At 36.7% G+C, this 19,406-nt stretch overlaps 1 protein-coding gene across 1 annotated transcript in view; it reads left to right on the plus strand.

Annotated features, from left to right (window-relative positions):
* DIPK1A (divergent protein kinase domain 1A) overlaps positions 1 to 19,406 on the plus strand; it is a 102,192-nt gene that overhangs the window by 75,309 nt on the left and 7,477 nt on the right. The window contains exon 3 of the mRNA XM_058716546.1: positions 18,390 to 18,497. Within this exon, the coding sequence (XP_058572529.1) occupies positions 18,390 to 18,497 (108 nt within the window). The remainder of the gene's footprint in view (positions 1 to 18,389; positions 18,498 to 19,406) is intronic.

Genomic DNA, 19,406 nt, shown 5'->3' on the forward strand with positions numbered 1-19,406 from the left:
TATTTATGATTATTAATATTTTATTATTGAAGTTTTTAATGATTTTCCTTTAATTTTACTTTATAATAAACAGAAGAATTCTAGAATAATTTAATAATTCTAATATAGTAATAATTCTAGCATAATTTAATGGTTATCTTATTACAATTTGAAAATAATGAAAACATTTTCTGAGCCTAAAACATATCTTTTCCCTAAGGCTGGCTTAAAAAAATTGTAGTTTCTCTGCACAATTTGGGAATTATGTTCTTAAATCTTACCAAAACTGGTAGTATTAAGATCAGTAATACTAAGATAGTAGTAATATTTAATAAGAATTGTATGATTAGAACCAAAAAGCAAGCAGAAAAAATATTTTTTAACTATAAAAGCTTTAAAGAGCTAGCAAGATAGTGAGGAGTTACTTGGTCAAGATCTGGGAAAGGATGGTGAACCTAGAGTTGACTGTTTGCCTAGGGTATATAACCTAAAATACAGTTTGGAGGAGCTAGGAAGATACAAATCTATTTCAGGTCCTACAAGGATGGGACCTTGGTTTACCATGCTGTGGGCTGATACCCCAAACAGCTGAACCCCGGTAGTAAAGATGAACTAAAAGAATCTCAGATATGTGAGCTGACTTTTGTAGCCTCTTTTTCCCTCAGGGGGTATTGCTGATACTGGGCATGAGCAGTGGTCTGAGAAGTAGGACTGTATACTGGAAGAGAGTTGCTGCTGGGGACAAGAAACCAGCAAGCTTTTGTAGAAAACTAAGAGAACCTCAAGCATACAGCCAGCTATCCTGTTGGGATATTTGCCAAATCCTAGGGTTTTACAGAATGGGAGGCTAAACATCTCATTGGAAAGCCTTTGAAAAGCAGAGCAGACATTTTGGCAGTCACACAAGATACTGTCTAGAGTTATGAACCTACCCATGGGGGGAAACCCCAATGAATTCCCAGGCTCTCTGTTAAAAACCCTAGAGGGCTATGATAATTTCTTAGAATGGAGATCAGCCAAAAATAGCTTGAGCTTTACTAGAACCGCAGCCTAGCCTCCATTCAGCATAGTCCCTGATTGGGTTAAGATGATCACCTTCCATTCTATCTATCCAAGGGAAGGGAAACCCTCTCTGAAAGCATTATGTAAAGAATTACAGGACATGGCAAAAGACAATGTGACATGATCAAAAACCAAGAGATAAACATGGACAATAGAATCAGATCCACAGATGATCCAGATATTGGAATCATCAAAAAAGGATTTTAAAATAACTGTGTTCCTGTTCAAGTAAATAGGAAGAAAGGTAAAGAAAATAAGTGAAACAATGGATAATTCCAACAGAGAAATGAAATGTATTAAAAAGAATCAGGAAGACAATGTGGCAGTTCCTCAAAAAGTTAAATATAGAATTTACATATGATCAAGAAATTCTGCTTGTGGGTATATACCCAGAAAAATTGAAAGCAGGGACTTAAACAATACTTGCACACCAGTGTTCATAGCAGCATTATTCACAATAGACAAAAGATGGAAACAACTCTGATGTCCATTAATAGATGAATGTATAAACAAAATACATGGAATATTATCTAACCTTTAAAAAGAATACAACATGGATAAACCTCAAAAACATAATGCTAAATGATATAAGACAGACACAAATGGGCAAATATTGTATAATTCCACTTATATGAGGTACATAGAATAACACAATTATATATAAATGGGGACAATGGTAAAAGGAATTAAAATGTTTAAGATTCTTATCATATAGCAGAGTAGAGTAAAAGTATCAACGAGTTAATATCAATTAGTCTGTTAATATCAATTAATTAATGAAATATCACTCAATTAACTTTAGACTTCGTTGGAGTATCTGGGTGACTCAGTCGTTTAAGCATCTGACTTTGGCTCAGGCCATGATCTCACAGTTGGTGAGTTTGAGCCTCACATCGGGCTCCCTGCTGTCAGCACAGAGCCTGCTTTGGATCCTCTGTCCCCCTGTCTCTGTCCCTCCCCCACTCGTGCCCTCTCTCTCTCTCAAAAATAAATAAACATTAAAAAAAAAAAAAAAAAAACTTTAGGTGCACCTGGAAGGCTTTTAGTACTTTTATCCCAAAGAGCAATTTGATGATTAACATTAGATCTGAGAATTCCCAGAACATGCATTAGTAGCCACTGAACCACAGCCTTGGTTGTTGGGCCGTTTGGCTGCCCATAAATTAATAGATCTTCCTCTTTTGTCTTTTCATAGTAAATTTAAAACACAAACCTAGAATGTGGAACAAATTAGATATGTATTTCATATAAATTATATACTATGTGTGAATTAGTCTAATTTAGTAATCAAGTATATTTCTCATAATTTCAACATTGGAAATCAGTATAGAGCATTAGTATTATTTACCTGAGATGTTTTCTCTAATCAGTGGATAATTTTTATTAAAAGATGTTATAAAGTTAATGTGTTTCTTATCTAAGGTTCCAGGAAGCTAGGAGCTAAAACTGGAATTAATTTCACACATTGTATATTGATTTGCAATTTGAATTAAAGTTTCTTGTGTTCAGTTTTTAGTAATAGTGTGATACTATCCACTGTTGTATCCATTATTTAGAACTTGATTCCAGTGAACTGCATAACAGGCTTTTAAATAGTAGGCTTTTAAAACTTTGAGAAGAAAACGCAGTGGGGGTGGTTTACCAGGAGAAGCCAAGGTTAACTTGGTGGACGTTGTAAGCACTGAGAACGGTTCTGCTCTTCTTTGTTTAAAGGCAGCTCTCTCTGAAACTGAGGGGGCAACCACTAACTCACCCTAATTAGATGCTCTTGGAAGGATCTGTTTTTTTCCAGTTGTGCTTTTTTCTTTTATCCACCAAGCTAATTAGAATATGTTGTATAGTTCATTGTACATTTTCTCTGATTACAGAAATCACTAATTCACTCATTATTTCAGCAAGTTCTACTTGGTGCCTAGTCATAAAGGAATTTTTCACTGTTTGTGTAGTTTTCTGCCTTCTTTAAAAAAGAAAAAAAGAGTAAGGACAGGGAGAGAAATTTTCCTTCCATGTAATTTTCAGGACAACACTGTTTAGTATTGGTATTTCTGACATATTCCTCAATGATGGAGAGTGTTGGTTTTGAGGTTCTATCTGCATAGTAATGAGGAATCACTCACTGCCATGCTGGTGAACTTTTGTGAGTATTACTTGAGCACGTGCTTTAAAGTGGAAGCAATAAAAGATAAGGAGCCCCTGAATTTTATTATAGTCTCTTTAAAGATCTAATTTCTAGAAATAATGGTTTGTTGCTTAAAACAACTAGCTTAACATATATGAAAGTTAGGATATTTAGAACTATGTTTTCAATTAGATAGTGATACATAACGATTTCATTTAGCTTTGCATTTGCTTAGGATAAATTATTATATGACTCTAGAGGTTCATTTTGTGTTGTTATCCTCTGTTTTTAAAATATATGGAATGAATCCACTTGGAACATACTGTCTTCAGAGTAGAAACGTAATTTTTTCCTTTTAAGAAAAGTATAATTTTCTTGTATGTCAACTTGAGTTAGATTACCAATCTCTTCCAGGTGAATTTACAGAAAAATATTTACTAAACAAGTGTATTTCAAGTTTTAACAAACATAAGCCCTATTCTAGGGGTAATGTTACTGTTTAGATTATAGTAGCATTTCTGGTGACCTTCGTGTGTTAATGCTGCGCTCTCTTATATTATGTGATGGTCACTGTAATCCTGAAACAGGTGGTATTGTTACCATTAGCATAATTCCTGAGAAGCAATAAAGAGACTAAGGGTTAAAGCCAGTTTAGAGGAAACAAGCCAGCAGGGCAACTGGCTGGCTCAGTTGGTGGACCAAATTACTCTTGATCTCGGGGTTGTGAGTTCAAGCCCCATGTAGGGTGTAGAGATTACAAAAATAAAGATTTTTTAGAAGAAACAAGCCAGCAATAAACACCATGATATTTTAGTTACATGCTTACCAGTATTTGCTAGAACTGGGAGATACAGAGATAACACATGTCCCCTCCCTGAAGATGCTTACAGACTACTAGAGGATATGGAAAAATAAACAAGAAGCACATAATTGAGACTGGGAGTAGGGTTGCTAAATTTAGCAAAACAGACAAACACAAAAACAGGATGCCCAGTTAGATTTGAATTTAACTTAAAAATGAGTTTCTTTTTTGAGTGTAAGTATATCCCAACTATTGCCAATAAACAACTAATATTTTTTCAATATAAGTATGTCCCCTGTGATATTTTACTGGGAAGTCGGAGAACATCCCAGAAGACTCCTTGGAAGAGGTTATATCTTAGCTGAATTTTGAAGAATCAGGCATTGCAAGCAGGAGGAGGCTTGTGCACGGCTACATTCAGATAGGAAAGAATGCTACATTCCAGGAACTGCCTAGCTAGAGCAGAGTATGAGGAGCAATTTACGGAGGTCACAATAGCAGAGTCAAAATCATAAAAGACCATTTACGTCCTATTGAGGAGTTTGCCTTCCATCCTCAGGGCAGTATAAAGTCAACAGAAGTTTTTAAGCAGGGAAGTAAGTGGTCAGATTTATGTTTCAGAAGAATTTCACCAATTGTGGTAGAGAGGGTGGGCTGGATAGGAGATGCCACAGGAAGGGAGACCAGTTTTATGGTTGTTGTAGTAATCCAGGGACAAAGCAGTCAGGATTTAAATCATGGCGTTAGTGGTGGAAATGGAGGGGGGAAAATCGTTTCAAAGATATTAAGGAAATAATTTGATTGCCAGCACTTGGTGACCAATTGAATGTGGGGGGAACAGGGAAGAAGGAGAAGTTTAAGACAACTCACTGTTTATTCCTTCAGATGCATGGGTGATGGCACCTTTCAGTGACATAGGGAATAAAAGCTTAAGTTTGGATAAGAGGAAATAAGAGTTGACAGCAAGTATAGACTGCTGTTTCTAGGAACTGTGCTGGGAAATCGGTCAGTTTTGATTTGGTTTAATTTTTTTTTAATTGTGGTAAAGTATACAGAACATAACATTTACTGTATTTTTAAATGTGTACTTATTTATTTTGATGGGGGAGGGGCAGAGGAAAGGGACAGAAAGAACCCCAAGCACGCTCAGAGCTGTCAGCGTTGAGCCTGACTCCAGGCTCTAACTCACTAATGGTGACATCATGACCTGAGCTGAAATTGAGAATTGGATGCTTAACTGACTGAGCCATTCAGGTGCCCCTAACATTTACCATCTTAATCATTTTTTTTTTTGGTTTTCATTACCTTTTTTCAGCTTTACTGATGTATAATTGACAAAATTGTAAGATTTTTAAGGGTGCAATGTAGTGATTTGATATACATACACATTCGGAAAGGATTCCCTCTCTTGAGTTAAATAGCACATCCATTACTTCACATATTTACCTTTTTTTGGGGGGGGGTGAAAACATTTAAGTCCTAATCTCAACAGATTTCATTTATACAATGCAGCATTATAAACTACAGCCGCCATGTTATTCATTAGATCTTCAGACCTTATTCATCATCTAACTGAACATTTGTATTGTTTTACCAATCTCTCCCTATTTTCCACACCCCCCAGCCCGTGGTGACCACTTTCCTACTTCGTTTCTAGGATCTTGACTTTTTTTTAAAAAAATGTTTATTTTGAGAGAGAGACAGAGTAGGGGAGGGTCAGAAAGAGAGGGAGAGAGAATCCCAAGCAGACTCCGTGCTGTCAGCACAAAGCCCGACCTGGGGTTGGATCTCACCAGCTGTGAAATCGTGACCTGAACTGAAATCAAGAGCTGGATGCTCAACTGACTAAGCCACCCAGGCACCCTGACTTTTTTTTTTTTAATTCTACATATATGTGATACCATACAGTATTTGTCTTTCTCTGTCTGACTTATTTCACTTAGCATAATGCCTTCCAGATTCGTCCATGTTGTCACAACTGATAGAATTTCCATATTTTTTAAAGGCTGAATAATATTTCGTTGTGTGTGTATATGTATATATATGAATTAATAAAATGTGTGTATGTATATATTTATGCATATATATATATACATATTTGTGTATGTATACCTATGTGTGTGTGTGTGTGTGTGTGTGTATATATATATATGTGTATATATATATATATGTACATATATGTATACATACACCGCGCTCCCCCACATTTTCTTTATTTGTCCATCATTGGACGAGTATTTTTTTATAAGACAGGTTCTTCTTCTTTTTTTGTTTTTCAATTTTTTTTTAAGTAATCTCTACACCCAACGTGGTGCTTGAACTTATGACCCCAAGATCAAGAGTCACATGCTCTATAGACTGAGCCAGCAAGGTGAACCTACTTAGATTGTTTCCATACTCTGGCTGTTGTGAATAGTGCTGCAATGAACATGAACAGGTATCTCTTTGAGACAATAATTTCATTTTCTTTATATATATACCCAGAAGTCAGATTGCTGGACCATATGGTAGTTCTATTTTTAATTTCTTACAAAACCTCCATACTGTTTTCCACAGTGCATTGTAACCATTTTTTTTTCTTTTTTTTTTTTAAATTTTTTTAACGTTTATTTATTTTTGAGACAGAGAGACAGAGCATGAACAGGGGAGGGGCAGAGAGAGAGGGAGACACAGAATCCGAAACAGGCTCCAGGCTCTGAGCTGTCAGCACAGAGCCCGACGCGGGGCTTGAACCCACGGACCGTGAGATCATGACCTGAGCCGAAGTCGGACGCTTAACCGACCAAGCCACCCAGGCGCCCCGTAACCATTTTTAAGTGTATAGTTCAGTAGTGTTAAGTATATTCATGGCTGTGAAACCAGTCTCCATAAACATTTTCATCTTGCAAACCTAAAACTCTATACCCATTAAACAAGAACTTCCCATTTTCCCTCCTCCCCAACCCCTGGCAACTACCATTCTACTCACCATTTCCATGAGTGTGTCTACTTTAGATACCTCATAAAAGTGAAATCGCACAGTACTTGTCATTTTGTGCCTGGCTTATTTCACTTCGTATAATATCTTTAGGGTTCCTCCATACTGTAGCATGTTTCAGAGTTTCCTTACTTTTTAAGGTTGAATAATATTAAGGTTGTACATATATACCACGATTTGTTTATCCATCATCCATGAGTGGACCCTCGGGTTACTTCTAACTTTTGGCTGAGAAATTGTTTTAAATTGACCTCATCCAGTTTGGTTATGCACACTCCTTAGATTCTGTTTTGAAAGATAAGGGTAGCTACTGAAAATATTTGCTCCAGGTGAGTATTAACTATTCCCGCACCACCATATTACTGGATTATAAAATCTGAAGCAGGCTCCAGGCTGTCAGCACAGAGCCCAACGTGAGGCCCAAACACACGGACCGTGAGATCATGACCTGAGCCAAAGTCAGCATTTAACCGACTGAGCCACCCAGGTGCCCCTATAATGATGTGATTTCTGCTACACATATAGGCATTTATTCAGCCCATTTTTATTTGTAAGCAGTCACAAAACTTTTAATATAATCAGTCTGTAAATTTATTAAAGTTTTTATTCTGTCCTTTTCAGTATTCTATTTGCATGAAAGATTTACTCAAAGCAGAAGCAATGATACTCCAGAGACAAGCTTCTGTTACCCTTATAATTAGCGTCAGGCAACTAGAAATTCTGAGCCAGTGATTCTTAAAATGTGGTCTCTTTGACCAGCAGCATTAGTATCGCTTCTTGGAAACTTGCTGCAAATGCAGATTTTCAGCCTCACCGAGAACTAAATGAGTCAGAAACTGACATCTGGGTCCATCTTTCTGTGTTTTAGGTTTTTTTAATGGTTATTTATTTTTGAGACCGAGAGAGACAGAGCATGAATGGGGGAGGGTTGGAGAAAGGGAGACACAGAATCCAAAGCAGGCTCCAGGCTCCGAGCTCTGAGCTGTCAACACAGAGCCGGATGCGGGGCTCGAACTCACGGACTGTGAGATCATGACCTAAGTGGAAGTCGGATGCTTAACCGACTGAGCCACCCAGGCGCCGCCCCCTCCCCCATCTTTCTGTGTTTTAACACAAACTTCAAGAGATCTAAATCTCCCTAAAGTTTGAGAATCTCTGTTGTAAAACTGTTAACTCCAAGTACTTCTTTTTACCCCCATTATGAAAAGATAAGGAATATTTCATATTTTAGCCAATCCAAATATTTTAAATACCTTCAATTTCACCATAGATAGTCCATTTCTAACATTCATTCACTACGATATTTAACAAGCTAAAAATTTCGCCAATATGATCCTAATTTGGTAATTAATAAAATCCCCCAAATGGGTCAATCTTAGTCAAGATGTGGACAATAGAAGCATGTATTACCTTGGAGCATGTGCTTCCTTATTACCTGACTAGGACTCTTGTGGAGCCCCTATACATTCCTGGACTAAAAACAAAAATATCACACTGTGTACACTGAATAATTTTAAAGTATATTACAGATGTTAGAAGGGAAGGAAAGAGTTGAGAGGGTTCTTGTGTGTGTGTGTTTGTGTGTGTGTGTGTGCATGTGCATACATGTAGGGAGAGGAAAAGAGAGTCTATGATAAGCACAATTAATGGTTGAGAGAAAGAATTCAGGAAGAGGGGAAAGGAGAGAGGCTGGAGATACAGCGAGAGTGCAGAGAGTGGTGAAGATTAAAAATAGCTGATATAGATATTGGAGAGCACACTGACTAGACTTGGAGAATTTTCAGGCACTGGTTAAGAGACCAACTCTGCTGTTTTGTCCTAAAGAGAAATTGTAAGATTGTCTAAAATACATTTTTATAACATGTATCTTAGAAAATGATTTAAGACCTGGTACTTATACATCTATTTGTTGTTATCACCCCTTGAGGTAGTTTCCACAGTTCATGAAATTATTCCTTCAGCACCAATGAGTTTTGTAAAATTTAGCTGAGGAGTGCCATCTTCCGGTACAATTAGGTATGTGCAAGCAAAGGCAGAGTATGGGAGAATCCTCATAGTAATAAAATCTTAGAACTGAAAAACCTTTAATGTTTTTTGCTGAGTATCCTATTGTGAAGTTGAACTCCTTTATAATCTGTATCTTTTTAGTTAGGAGATCAGATTGCTGACAGTGATTATAGGTTGTGTGTATGACCATGCCTGAAAAACAAACAAAACAGTATGTGGCCAACCAATCTTTTCATCTAAGCTTGTGGGAAATTTGCTTTTGGTTTGTGATAGAAGCCACAAGTTGAAGAGCCTGTTGTCTGTGACTACCTCTTTGATGCAGGGTTGGCTTGAGGCCTTTGCTTAAAACAAGAATCTGATTCTTATAGCAGAATGTCAGACTTGTCTTCACTGCTTAACAGTTTACCAGTAAGATACTGATTTATTCTTTTTTTTTAATGTTGAATGGATTATAGAAAATTACTAATTTTATCTTCAGTGAGGTTTTGAAATCAAAACCATTATGTTTTTTATCATCGTTTTATATATATATATCGTTTTATATTGTATATATATATTGTATATATACATTATATACATATATATATGTACATATATACGTACATATATACGTTGTATATATATATTAATTTTTGAGAGGGAGAGAGCACAAGCTGGGGAGGGGCAGAAAGAGAGGAGACACAGAATCTGAAGTAGGCTCCAGACTCTGAGCTGCAGCACAGAGCCCGATGTAGAGCTCGAACCCACGAACCATGAGATCATGACCTGAGCCAAAGTCTGACGCTTAACTAACTGAGCCACCCAGGTGCTCCTTATCATGGTGATTTAATAAACATTTACTGAATACTTAAAATACTAAACTCTCTTCTGTATGCTAGAGAAAAAGGGGAGGTTCAAAGATGAATATGACTTTGTCTCTGCCTTTCCACCAGGGAAGATAACATGAACATAAATGATGTTAGATCTGGGAATATAAAGAAGGAAGGGAGGAAGAATATAGTATCAGGAAGGAAATATACAGTCTCAAGATTATTCGTTGGCAATAATGTTGTGGAAAGGGCCACATTTAAATCTTGACCTGGAGCAGGTTATGAATCGACTGTTCCTCAAGATTCAGGAGCCAAATCTCAGGACATTTGATCCTTTAAGTCCTTTAAGTCCTGTTCCAGAAGCTCTTCACAACAGAATGTGCTATTTCTGCATGAAAACCAAGAACACAGTTCATTTATTCATTTGTTCAGCAAGTGCTTTTTATACACATTTGACTATGTGTCAGGCATTGTGCAAAGTCCTAAGGAAACAAAGATGGAAGTTCTGGCCCTACTTTGAGTTGCTTATGCAGAGGGAATGAATGTGACCAGAGCCCTTTGGTAGGAACAGTGTGGGTGGACATCTGACCCAGCCATTATTAAATCTGCTCTACATGTTTCTCTCCAAGATTAAGTCATTCTGATTCTTTTACCTCAATCACTAATTAAAAGCACAGGCTCTGGAGGCAAACTATCTCGCTTCAGATTCTAGCACTACCACTAACCTGCTCTGCAAATTCCTTAACCTCTGTTGCCTTAATTTATTTATTAATAAAATGGAGATAAATGATGGTAACATCTATTTTATTGGGAGGTTGTGAGGATTAAAGAGTTATACACAAAAAGCTATTAGAATAATGCTGAAATACAGAAAACAATATGACAAATACCTATGGAGCTACCATCTACCTAACAAACCTTTTGCCATATTTGCTTCATTTTTAAAAGGGAAAAGCATCACAGATCCAATTGAAGCTCTCTATCCTTCCTGATATTCTCCTTCCTCCTCCCTAGGGGTAACCACCATCTTGAATTTGCTGTGAGTCCTTACCATCATATTCTATACTTTCACTATATGTGTACAGGGACATAAACAATATATAGTATTGCGTTGCATGTTTCTAAACTTTTTTTTTAAGAGAGAGAGAGAACATGAGTGGAGGAGAATGACAGAGGGTGAGAGAGACAGAGACCGAGAGAGACAGAGACAGAGCATCTTAAGCAGGCTTCATGCTCAGCACAGAGCCCAATGCAGGGCTTGATTACACAACCTTGGGATCATGACCTGAGTAAAATCAAGAGTTGGACATTCAGTCACCTGAGCCACTCAGGAGCCCTGTATGTTTCTAAACTTTAATTAGTGATATTAAACTGCACCTATCATTTTGTAACTTTTTCCACTTGACATTATGTTTTCAACATTTTTCCATGTTCTTTCATTTTAAGTACTGAGTTCTTTTGAGTTAATTACTGAGCTAATTACTGAGTTCTTTCATTTTAATTACTCTATAGTCTCTCACTGTATGAATACACCTCATTTTATTCAGCCATTCTCCTGTTGATGGACATTTGTGTTGTTAACCATTTTCCACTTAGAAACAGTACTACATCCTAAATGGCACCTTGAGGTCCTCCTAGACTGTACTTTGAGCTGAGACTTTTGGAGGGAAAGATTTTTCATTATGGGTTCAATTTTTTTTTTAATGTTTACCAGTCTTATTCAGATTTTCTGTTTCTTCTTGCATCTTTTCTATTGTTTCTATTTTTCTAAAAAAACTGTTCATTTCAAATGTATTGCCATAGTATTTATATTATTCACTACCCTACCCTTTTCTTTCCTAATAATCCTTATTTGTGCCTCTTTTTTTCATGATCAGTCTTGTTAAAGGTTTATCTCCTTTGCTAAAGTTTCAGAGAACTGTTGATATTATTGATCTTTTTCTGTTTTTTTTTATTAACTTCTGCTTTTTTTCCTTCTTCTTTTGGAGCTTTACTCTGTTATTGTTGGGGTCTTTTTTAAGCCTCTTTAGTTGAATGCTTACTATTTATATTCAGTTTCTTATCTTTTTTCATCATTGCATTTAAAGCCATAAATTTCCCTCTAAGAACTCTTTTTTTTTTAATTTTTTTTTTCAACGTTTTTTATTTATTTTTGGGACAGAGAGAGACAGGGCATGAACGGGGGAGGGGCAGAGAGAGAGGGAGACACAGAATCGGAAACAGGCTCCAGGCTCCGAGCCATCAGCCCAGAGCCTGACGCGGGGCTCGAACTCACGCGGGGCTCGAACTCACGGACCGCGAGATCGTGACCTGGCTGAAGTCAGACGCTTAACCGACTGTGCCACCCAGGCGCCCCCCTCTAAGAACTCTTTTAGCTGCATCTTACAAGTTTTAATATGTATACGTTTGTTGTTGTTTGTTCTAAATATTCTGCATTTCCATTGTGGTTTTTTCTTTAATCCACAAAATAGTTAGGAATGTGCTTTTTAGTTTCCAAACATGTCTGTTTATGTTTACATTATTTTTGTTGTTGATTTCTTATTTCTTTGTGATCAGAGGATGTGGTCTATGTGATCTAAATTCATTAGAAACTCTAACCTGTAACCATAGGAGGTTTTGCTGCAGCTCCTGAGTGAGGCCTCAGAACTCCCACCATCTTCGCCTTAGTAAAGACATATGCCAGTGAAATTGCTGGCCATCTGCTACAAGCAGATAATGTGTATACCAAACAGATGGTTCTGCATTCCCTAAAAATCCCCAGAGGTTGACCTAGGGAAGGAAGTATCAAGCATCTCCCATGTGATCCTCCCCAAACTGGGGTGTAGGAACTAGATTGCTCTGCTCCTCCTATGAAAGTGAAACCTCATCTTCTTGGTTACAGCCAGGTCTGAAGGAGAAAGCAAGCACGGTGGAGGCTTATCCAGGAGCTTCTCTGGTAGTGACAGCTGAAGGGCAACAGCCCCCAGGTGTTGGCGTTTAACTCTACACATGGGCAGAGCACTCCATCTCTGTCAGGGCTATCCTTATCCTCCCAGCAAACTAGAAAGTATTGGTAGGGGGGCCCAGGAGGCAAGTCTGAGGAACCTGTGCTGACCTCTTCAAGCATTGAGTACTTACCAGACTCGACTGTGCTTTGGCTTTTTCCTTGGGATCAATGAAAAATGTAAGCCCCCAAAATGAAAGGTTCAAGAAATTATCCTCAGTCCCTATCCCACACAAGAGAAGCCCAGGGTTGGCCCTCTAGTGGGTTGCAATGTATCAAGAACCAGAGCTGGGCAAGACTGATCTGTGAGCCACATCATGTCATCAGACTGAGGGAACCAGACAGACACAGAGAACCATCAAAAGGTAATTGCAGAAACCAGAAAAGAGCAAAAGGTCTAAAGCAGAGATTGGGAGATGAAGGTCAGAAGAATTCTTACAACTATAGGAATATACCATAGCCTTCTATTGTTATTTTAATTGGTTAATTCCTTCTTTCTGCTTTCTTTGGATTAATTTTTTTTTCCAATTTCTTGAATTTTTAATTCATTTGTTTTGTTCTTTGCTGTTTGTTAACATAATTAAGACTTCAAATTCTACTCTAAATTGTTCTTTAATTTTATCATTAGTTTTATTTTTAGTTTCTGATTTTTTAAAAATTATCATTGTTATTTTCTAGACACTTAAATTTTCAATTTGAACTTTCTCTTTGATTCTCAAGAATTAAAAGAACCTTTAGTGGCACATGGGTAGCTCAGTTGGTTAGCATCCAACTCTTAGTTTCAGTTCATTCTCTTTCTCCCATTTCTTTGCCCCTCTCCACGTCCCTCTCTCTGTCTCCAAATAAATAAACATTTAAAAAAAATAAAATAAAGAACATTTACTTATGTATAGATGTTTTATTAATTTCAAGTTTTATCATATTGTGATTAGAGAACACTGTTTCTGCCATATCTACTGTGTGGAATGTATTAAGATTTTCATCTAATTTTGTGTTTTTTTAATGTTTATTTATTATTTATTTTGAGAAAGAGAGAGCATGCGAGCAGGGGAGAGACAGAGAGAGGGAGGGAGAGAGAGAATCCCAAGCAGGCTCCGCACTGTCAGCAGAGCCCAACTCAGGACTTGATCCCACCAACCATGACATCATGACCTGAGTAGAAACCAAGAGTCGGGCTCTTAACCAATTGAGCCACCCAGGCGCCCCTTGGTCTAATTTTGTAAATATTCCATGGACATTTGAAAAGTCTGTTCTCACAGCAATTAGATCTACTTTATTATTCAGGCTTTCTAATTCTTTTATGTCCTTTTTTTTCACACACCTTATCTGTCATGGACTAAGAGAAGTCAATTAGGCTCTAATGTCTTTGTTTATTTCTTTTTTTATTTCTTACAGATTTTGCTTAATAAATTTTAATACTTTATTTGCCTTATAGAAACTCATGACTGTAATATCTTCATTGTGGATTGTATGTTTGATCATTGTAAAGAGACTTTTTTTTTTTTTTTTTTTTTTTTTTTGCCTTATTTAATGCTTTCTTAACCTCTGACATCAACCTTGTCTGGTATAAGATTGTGATTTAATTGTGTTTTCCTTGCATTTTCCTGATATACCTGTACTATCTTTTATCTTTTATTTTCAACTTTTTTGACACTGGTTTCTGAAGATATTTTTATTTCAGTAGATGAGATTATCCTGTTGACATTTATAGATATGACTTAGTTCTGTATCACATTTTATGACCTACTTTCTGTTTTTAAGGATTCATTTGGTGTGTATCTTTCTCTAGATGGTGTATATTTCTTTGTTTCATGCATTTTCCTTCTGATTATTTAGGAAGGTCTGTATTCTGTTTTTAGCTCTTCTAATGTTTGTCTTTATTTTATAACTTTTAAAAACATACTTTATTTTTTTTTAAGTTTATTTGAGAGAGAGAGAGAGAGAGAGAGAGAGAGAGAGAGAGAGAGAGAGAGAGAGAGAATGCTCACACAGGCACACGTGAGCCATGGAGGGGCAGAGAGAGGGAGAGAGAGAATCCCAAGCAGGCTCCATGCCATCAGTGCAGAGCCCAATGCAGGGCTTGATCCCAACAGTGAGATCATGACCTGAGCCAAAATCAAGAGTTGGACAATTAACCGACTAAGCCACCCAGGAACCCCTATCCTCTATTTCTTTAGACTAAATCTACTTCTTATGAGCAGTGACCAAATTATAATTCCATTCATCTCGTCTCCTTTACTCCGCCTAATTTTAATCAATATATTATTGTTATTAGTTCTTTTAGTGATCATTGGTATACTTTTGAATGTACCTCTATCTCTGTTAATTGATTTATAAGATGTAAATGTTATCTTTGACCTTGAATATTAAAAATAAAGAGGGGCGCTGGGTGGCTCAGTCAGTTGGGCATCCGACTTCAGCTCAGGTCATGATCTCGCAGTTTGTGAGTTCAAGCCCAGCGTCAGGCTCTGTGCCAACAGCTCAGAGACTGGAGCCTGCTTCGGATTCTGTGTCTCCCTCTGTCTCTGCCCCTCCCATGCTCATGCTCTGTCTCTCTCTCTGTCTCTCAATAATAAATAATCATTTTAAAAAACTTAAAGATAAAGAAATCAACATCCTTTTGCCACCTTCCATCTTCCTACATCTTCCCTTCTTAGTTTTTGTTAATTTTATAACTTTTGCTGGTATAGTTTGTAATATAAACATTCTGAGTAATATATAAAATAGTTATTAAGAGAATGAGCTCTGGAACCAGACTGCCTAAGTTGGAATCTTGACTTTATCATTTTTAGGTGTGTGACCTTGAGCAGATTGCTTAACAGATATTTATTTGTTTCCTTGTTTTTACAATGAATATAACAATAGGTTCTACCTCAGAGGTTTGTTTTCATGATAATGAATGAAAGTATAGCACTAGAACAGTGCCTGACACATAATGAGCATCTAGTAATTATAAGATATTGCATTAATTATTATGAAGTAGATTTCCAGTTTTGTTTTCATCCCAGTTCTATATTTCAACTTACTACCATGTTCAGGTTCTCTGTTCATCTCTTGGTTGCCTAAAATCCATTCTCAAGTAGTTAAGAGACACTAATGGCAGGGGCACCTGGGTGGTTCAGTCGGTTAGGCGTCCAACTCTTGATTTCAGCTCAGGTCATGATCTTGCAGTTCATGGGTTCAAGTCCTTGGGCCCATGGAGCCTACTTCAGATTTTCCCTCTGCTCCTCCTCTTCTCTCTCTCTCTCTCTCTCTCTCTCTCTCAAAATAAATAAATAAATAAACCTTAAAAAAAAAGAGAGACACTAATGGGAGTTATAATTTCTAAACCTTTTATGTTCAAAAACATTTGATGCCTTTTACTTGAAAGGAAGTTTAGTATGTAAAATAATAGTACCTACTATTGAGCACTTATTAAAATCACAGGTGATCTGTATTCATTATTATATCATTTTACCTCATAATAATGCTATAATTTTATTTTTATTTTTTTAAGTAAGCTCTATGCCCAATGTGGGGCTTGAAATCACCATGAGATCAAGAGTTGTATGCTGTACAGACTGAGCCAGGCGCCTCCTTCATAATAATGCTATAAGTCAAGTATTACGTGTATTATTCATATCCCCTTTCACAAATGAAAAGGCAAGTCACGCTTCCTTTCTCAGACTTTGCTGGCATTGAACCATTATCTAACATTGATGTGGCTGTGGAGAAATCTGAGGCCAATCTCATTTATTTCCCTTTAAAGATGCCTTGATCTTTTTGCCTGAATGCTCAAAGGATTATTTATTTTTGAAGTCTAGTAAAATTCAGTGGGATATGTCAGAAGGGTCATTCTGTGTCGGTTTTCTTGGGACATTGTGTGTTCTTTCAGTCTGTGAAGTGTGCTTTCACTTACACGAAGTTGCCTTGAATTCTACTTTGAATATTTTTTCTTTTCCACTTGTTCCATTCTCTTTCAGGTGGACATGCTGGATATCCTTTATCTTCTGTATCCATAATTTTGCCTCAAATTCTTTTTAGTTCTTTTTAAATTTCCATTTCCTTTTTCTCAACTTTTCTTACCTAGCCCTCGTTTAAGTCTAACTGTGTTGTTATCCTTGTCTTCCTTCTTCTTCCGCCCCATTTATAATATGGCTTTAATTTTTAGGATCTTTTCCTTTTCTTCCTTCCTTAGTTCTGCTAGCTTATTTCACAATTCCTTCTGTTATCTCATCATCATTTCTGCTTTGAGGTCTTATTTTTTGAACGGTTTCATTAAGTCCTTTGAATTCACAGCCGTATGCTTGATCTGCTTCATGGCAACGTATTTCTGGAAAATTTATTTTTATAACATTTCATTTCATTTCATTTCCTCCTTTTTCTTGTAGATTTGCTGTGTAGATCTTGGTTTCCTTGGTTATTACTTGTTACTAAACAAAAAGAGTTCTTCCTCAACCAGTTACTTACAGGAAGCAACTGGAGCAGTGAATTGTATTAGTAATGAGGCTGCTATGGTCCAGAGTGTGTGTGTGTGTGTGTGTGTGTGTGTGTGTGTGTGTGTGTGTGTGTGTGAAAAAGAGAAAAAAGGAGAAACATAGAGACAAAAATATTCACATAGATTGGTTTAGCTAATGTTATCTCCCCAGCAGATGCTCATAATATACTTTCCCTCAACCCATTTCATTAACAGACTGCCTCCAACATAGGTAACATTTTTAAGGAATTTATCATTCAGCACTGCCTTGTCCTCCTACTTCATGATGGCAAATAGAGCCCTTGAAAGTTCCCACAACTTGTGCTCCCTTAAACTTTCATTGTAAGTCAGTGTGGTGGTTCTGCCCCTCAAGTGTACCATCTGTTTGGTTCTATGCCAACTTTGAGAAGTAAAATCACAGCAGTTATTTAATCTCAACATACTCTGGACTCTGGTATAATTTTCATTGAATTTGGTAGGCCATCCTCATTAACTGTGCCTTAGGGTTACCTTGGTACCTTATCTTATTAAATATGGAGTTTGTGTTTATTTTCCTTATTTTCTTGTTTTTGGGTGATCTCAAGGATGACAAGATGACATCATGAGCTAATTTTATTTTGTTATTGTAAAATATTTTGGCATTTTTATTTTTAAACGTTTATTTATTTTGAGGGGTGAGGGAGGGACAGGAGGGAGGCAGAGGGAGAAAGAGAGAGAGACAGGCAGACAGAATCCCAAGCAGTCTCCATACTGTCAGCGCAGAGCCCAAACGGGGCTCAAACTCACAAACCATGACCTGAGCCAAAGTCAAGAATTGGATGCTTAACCGACTGAGTCACCCAGGCACCCCATAAAATATTTTGGTACTTTAATTTTTTATTTTAAAATTAGAACCATTTTTTAAGAGTGCCTCTAATCTTAGAGCATGTAGCATACCACCTCAGACCCTGTTAAGTGCTAAAAATAGCTTCCAGTTTTTTGCACAATATAGTCCCAACAAGATCTCTCCTCATCATATAGCAAGTAAGAGCAAAGCTCTGGATTCAAGTTCAAATCTGTCCAAATCCAGAGCCTGAGTTCTTTTCATCATAGAACTACATCTTAAAGAATATAGATATCTCTTTACAGTGTCTTTATTATGTTTCCTCTTATAAACATTTTTCATTAACTACTGTGTTTGTTTCCTGGTTTTTAGTGTGACAAGTACAAGACTGGAGTTATTGATGGACCGGCATGTAATAGCCTTTGTGTTACAGAGACTCTTTACTTTGGGAAATGCTTATCCACCAAGCCCAACAATCAGGTATGGACATTATGAATAAACATTCCAGACTGAAAGTGCACTCTACTTTTACCTTAAATTAACGTATTATTAAAAGAATTCTTGAACCAGAGCTTTAGGAAATTTTATATAATTTTGTATGCTTTGATTCACTCATCCAATAGATATTAATCCTTTATTCCCAGTATATTCCAGACACTTTAGTTGTTAGGAATATAGTGGTAATTGAGATAGATAAGATTACTTCCATTATGGATCTTATTTTAATTAATAGTGACTGATTCTGGGGTATGGGATTAGGGAAATGGAAACAGAGGAGTTTTGCCTTTCATCTTTCTGTGTAATATGACTTTAAAAAATTTACTTCTAGCTATAAATGCTTACATTAAGAAACAAGAAAGATCTCAAATCAACAACCTAACTTTACAACTTAAGGAACTTGAAAAAGAACAAACTAAACCCAAAGCTAGCAGAAAAAAATAAGCAATACAGATTACAGGAGAGAGAAATGAAATGGAGAATAGAAAAACAATAGAAAAAAAATCAATGAAACCAAAGGTTGCTTCTTGGAAAATATCAACAAAATTGGCAAGCCTTTAGCTAGATGGTCTAAGAAGAAAAGAGAAGGCTCAAATTTCTAAAATTAAGACTGAAATGGGGATATTACTATTGATTCTATAGAAATAAAACGTATTAAATGAGTACTATAAACAATTATACACCAGGTTAAATAACCTAGATGAAATGGACAAATTCCTAGAAACAGAAAGCCTACCAAGAAATAGAAAATCTGAATAGACCTACAACTAGGAAGGAGATTGAATTAGTAATCAAAAGTCTCCCAACAAGAACAACCCTGACCCTTCACTGGTGAGTTGCCTTCACTGGTGAATTCTACCAAACATGTAAATGCTTCTCAACCTTTCCCAA

This window comes from Neofelis nebulosa, chromosome 2 (assembly GCF_028018385.1).
Source record: "Neofelis nebulosa isolate mNeoNeb1 chromosome 2, mNeoNeb1.pri, whole genome shotgun sequence".
In the NCBI taxonomy this organism is placed as follows: domain Eukaryota; kingdom Metazoa; phylum Chordata; class Mammalia; order Carnivora; family Felidae; genus Neofelis; species Neofelis nebulosa.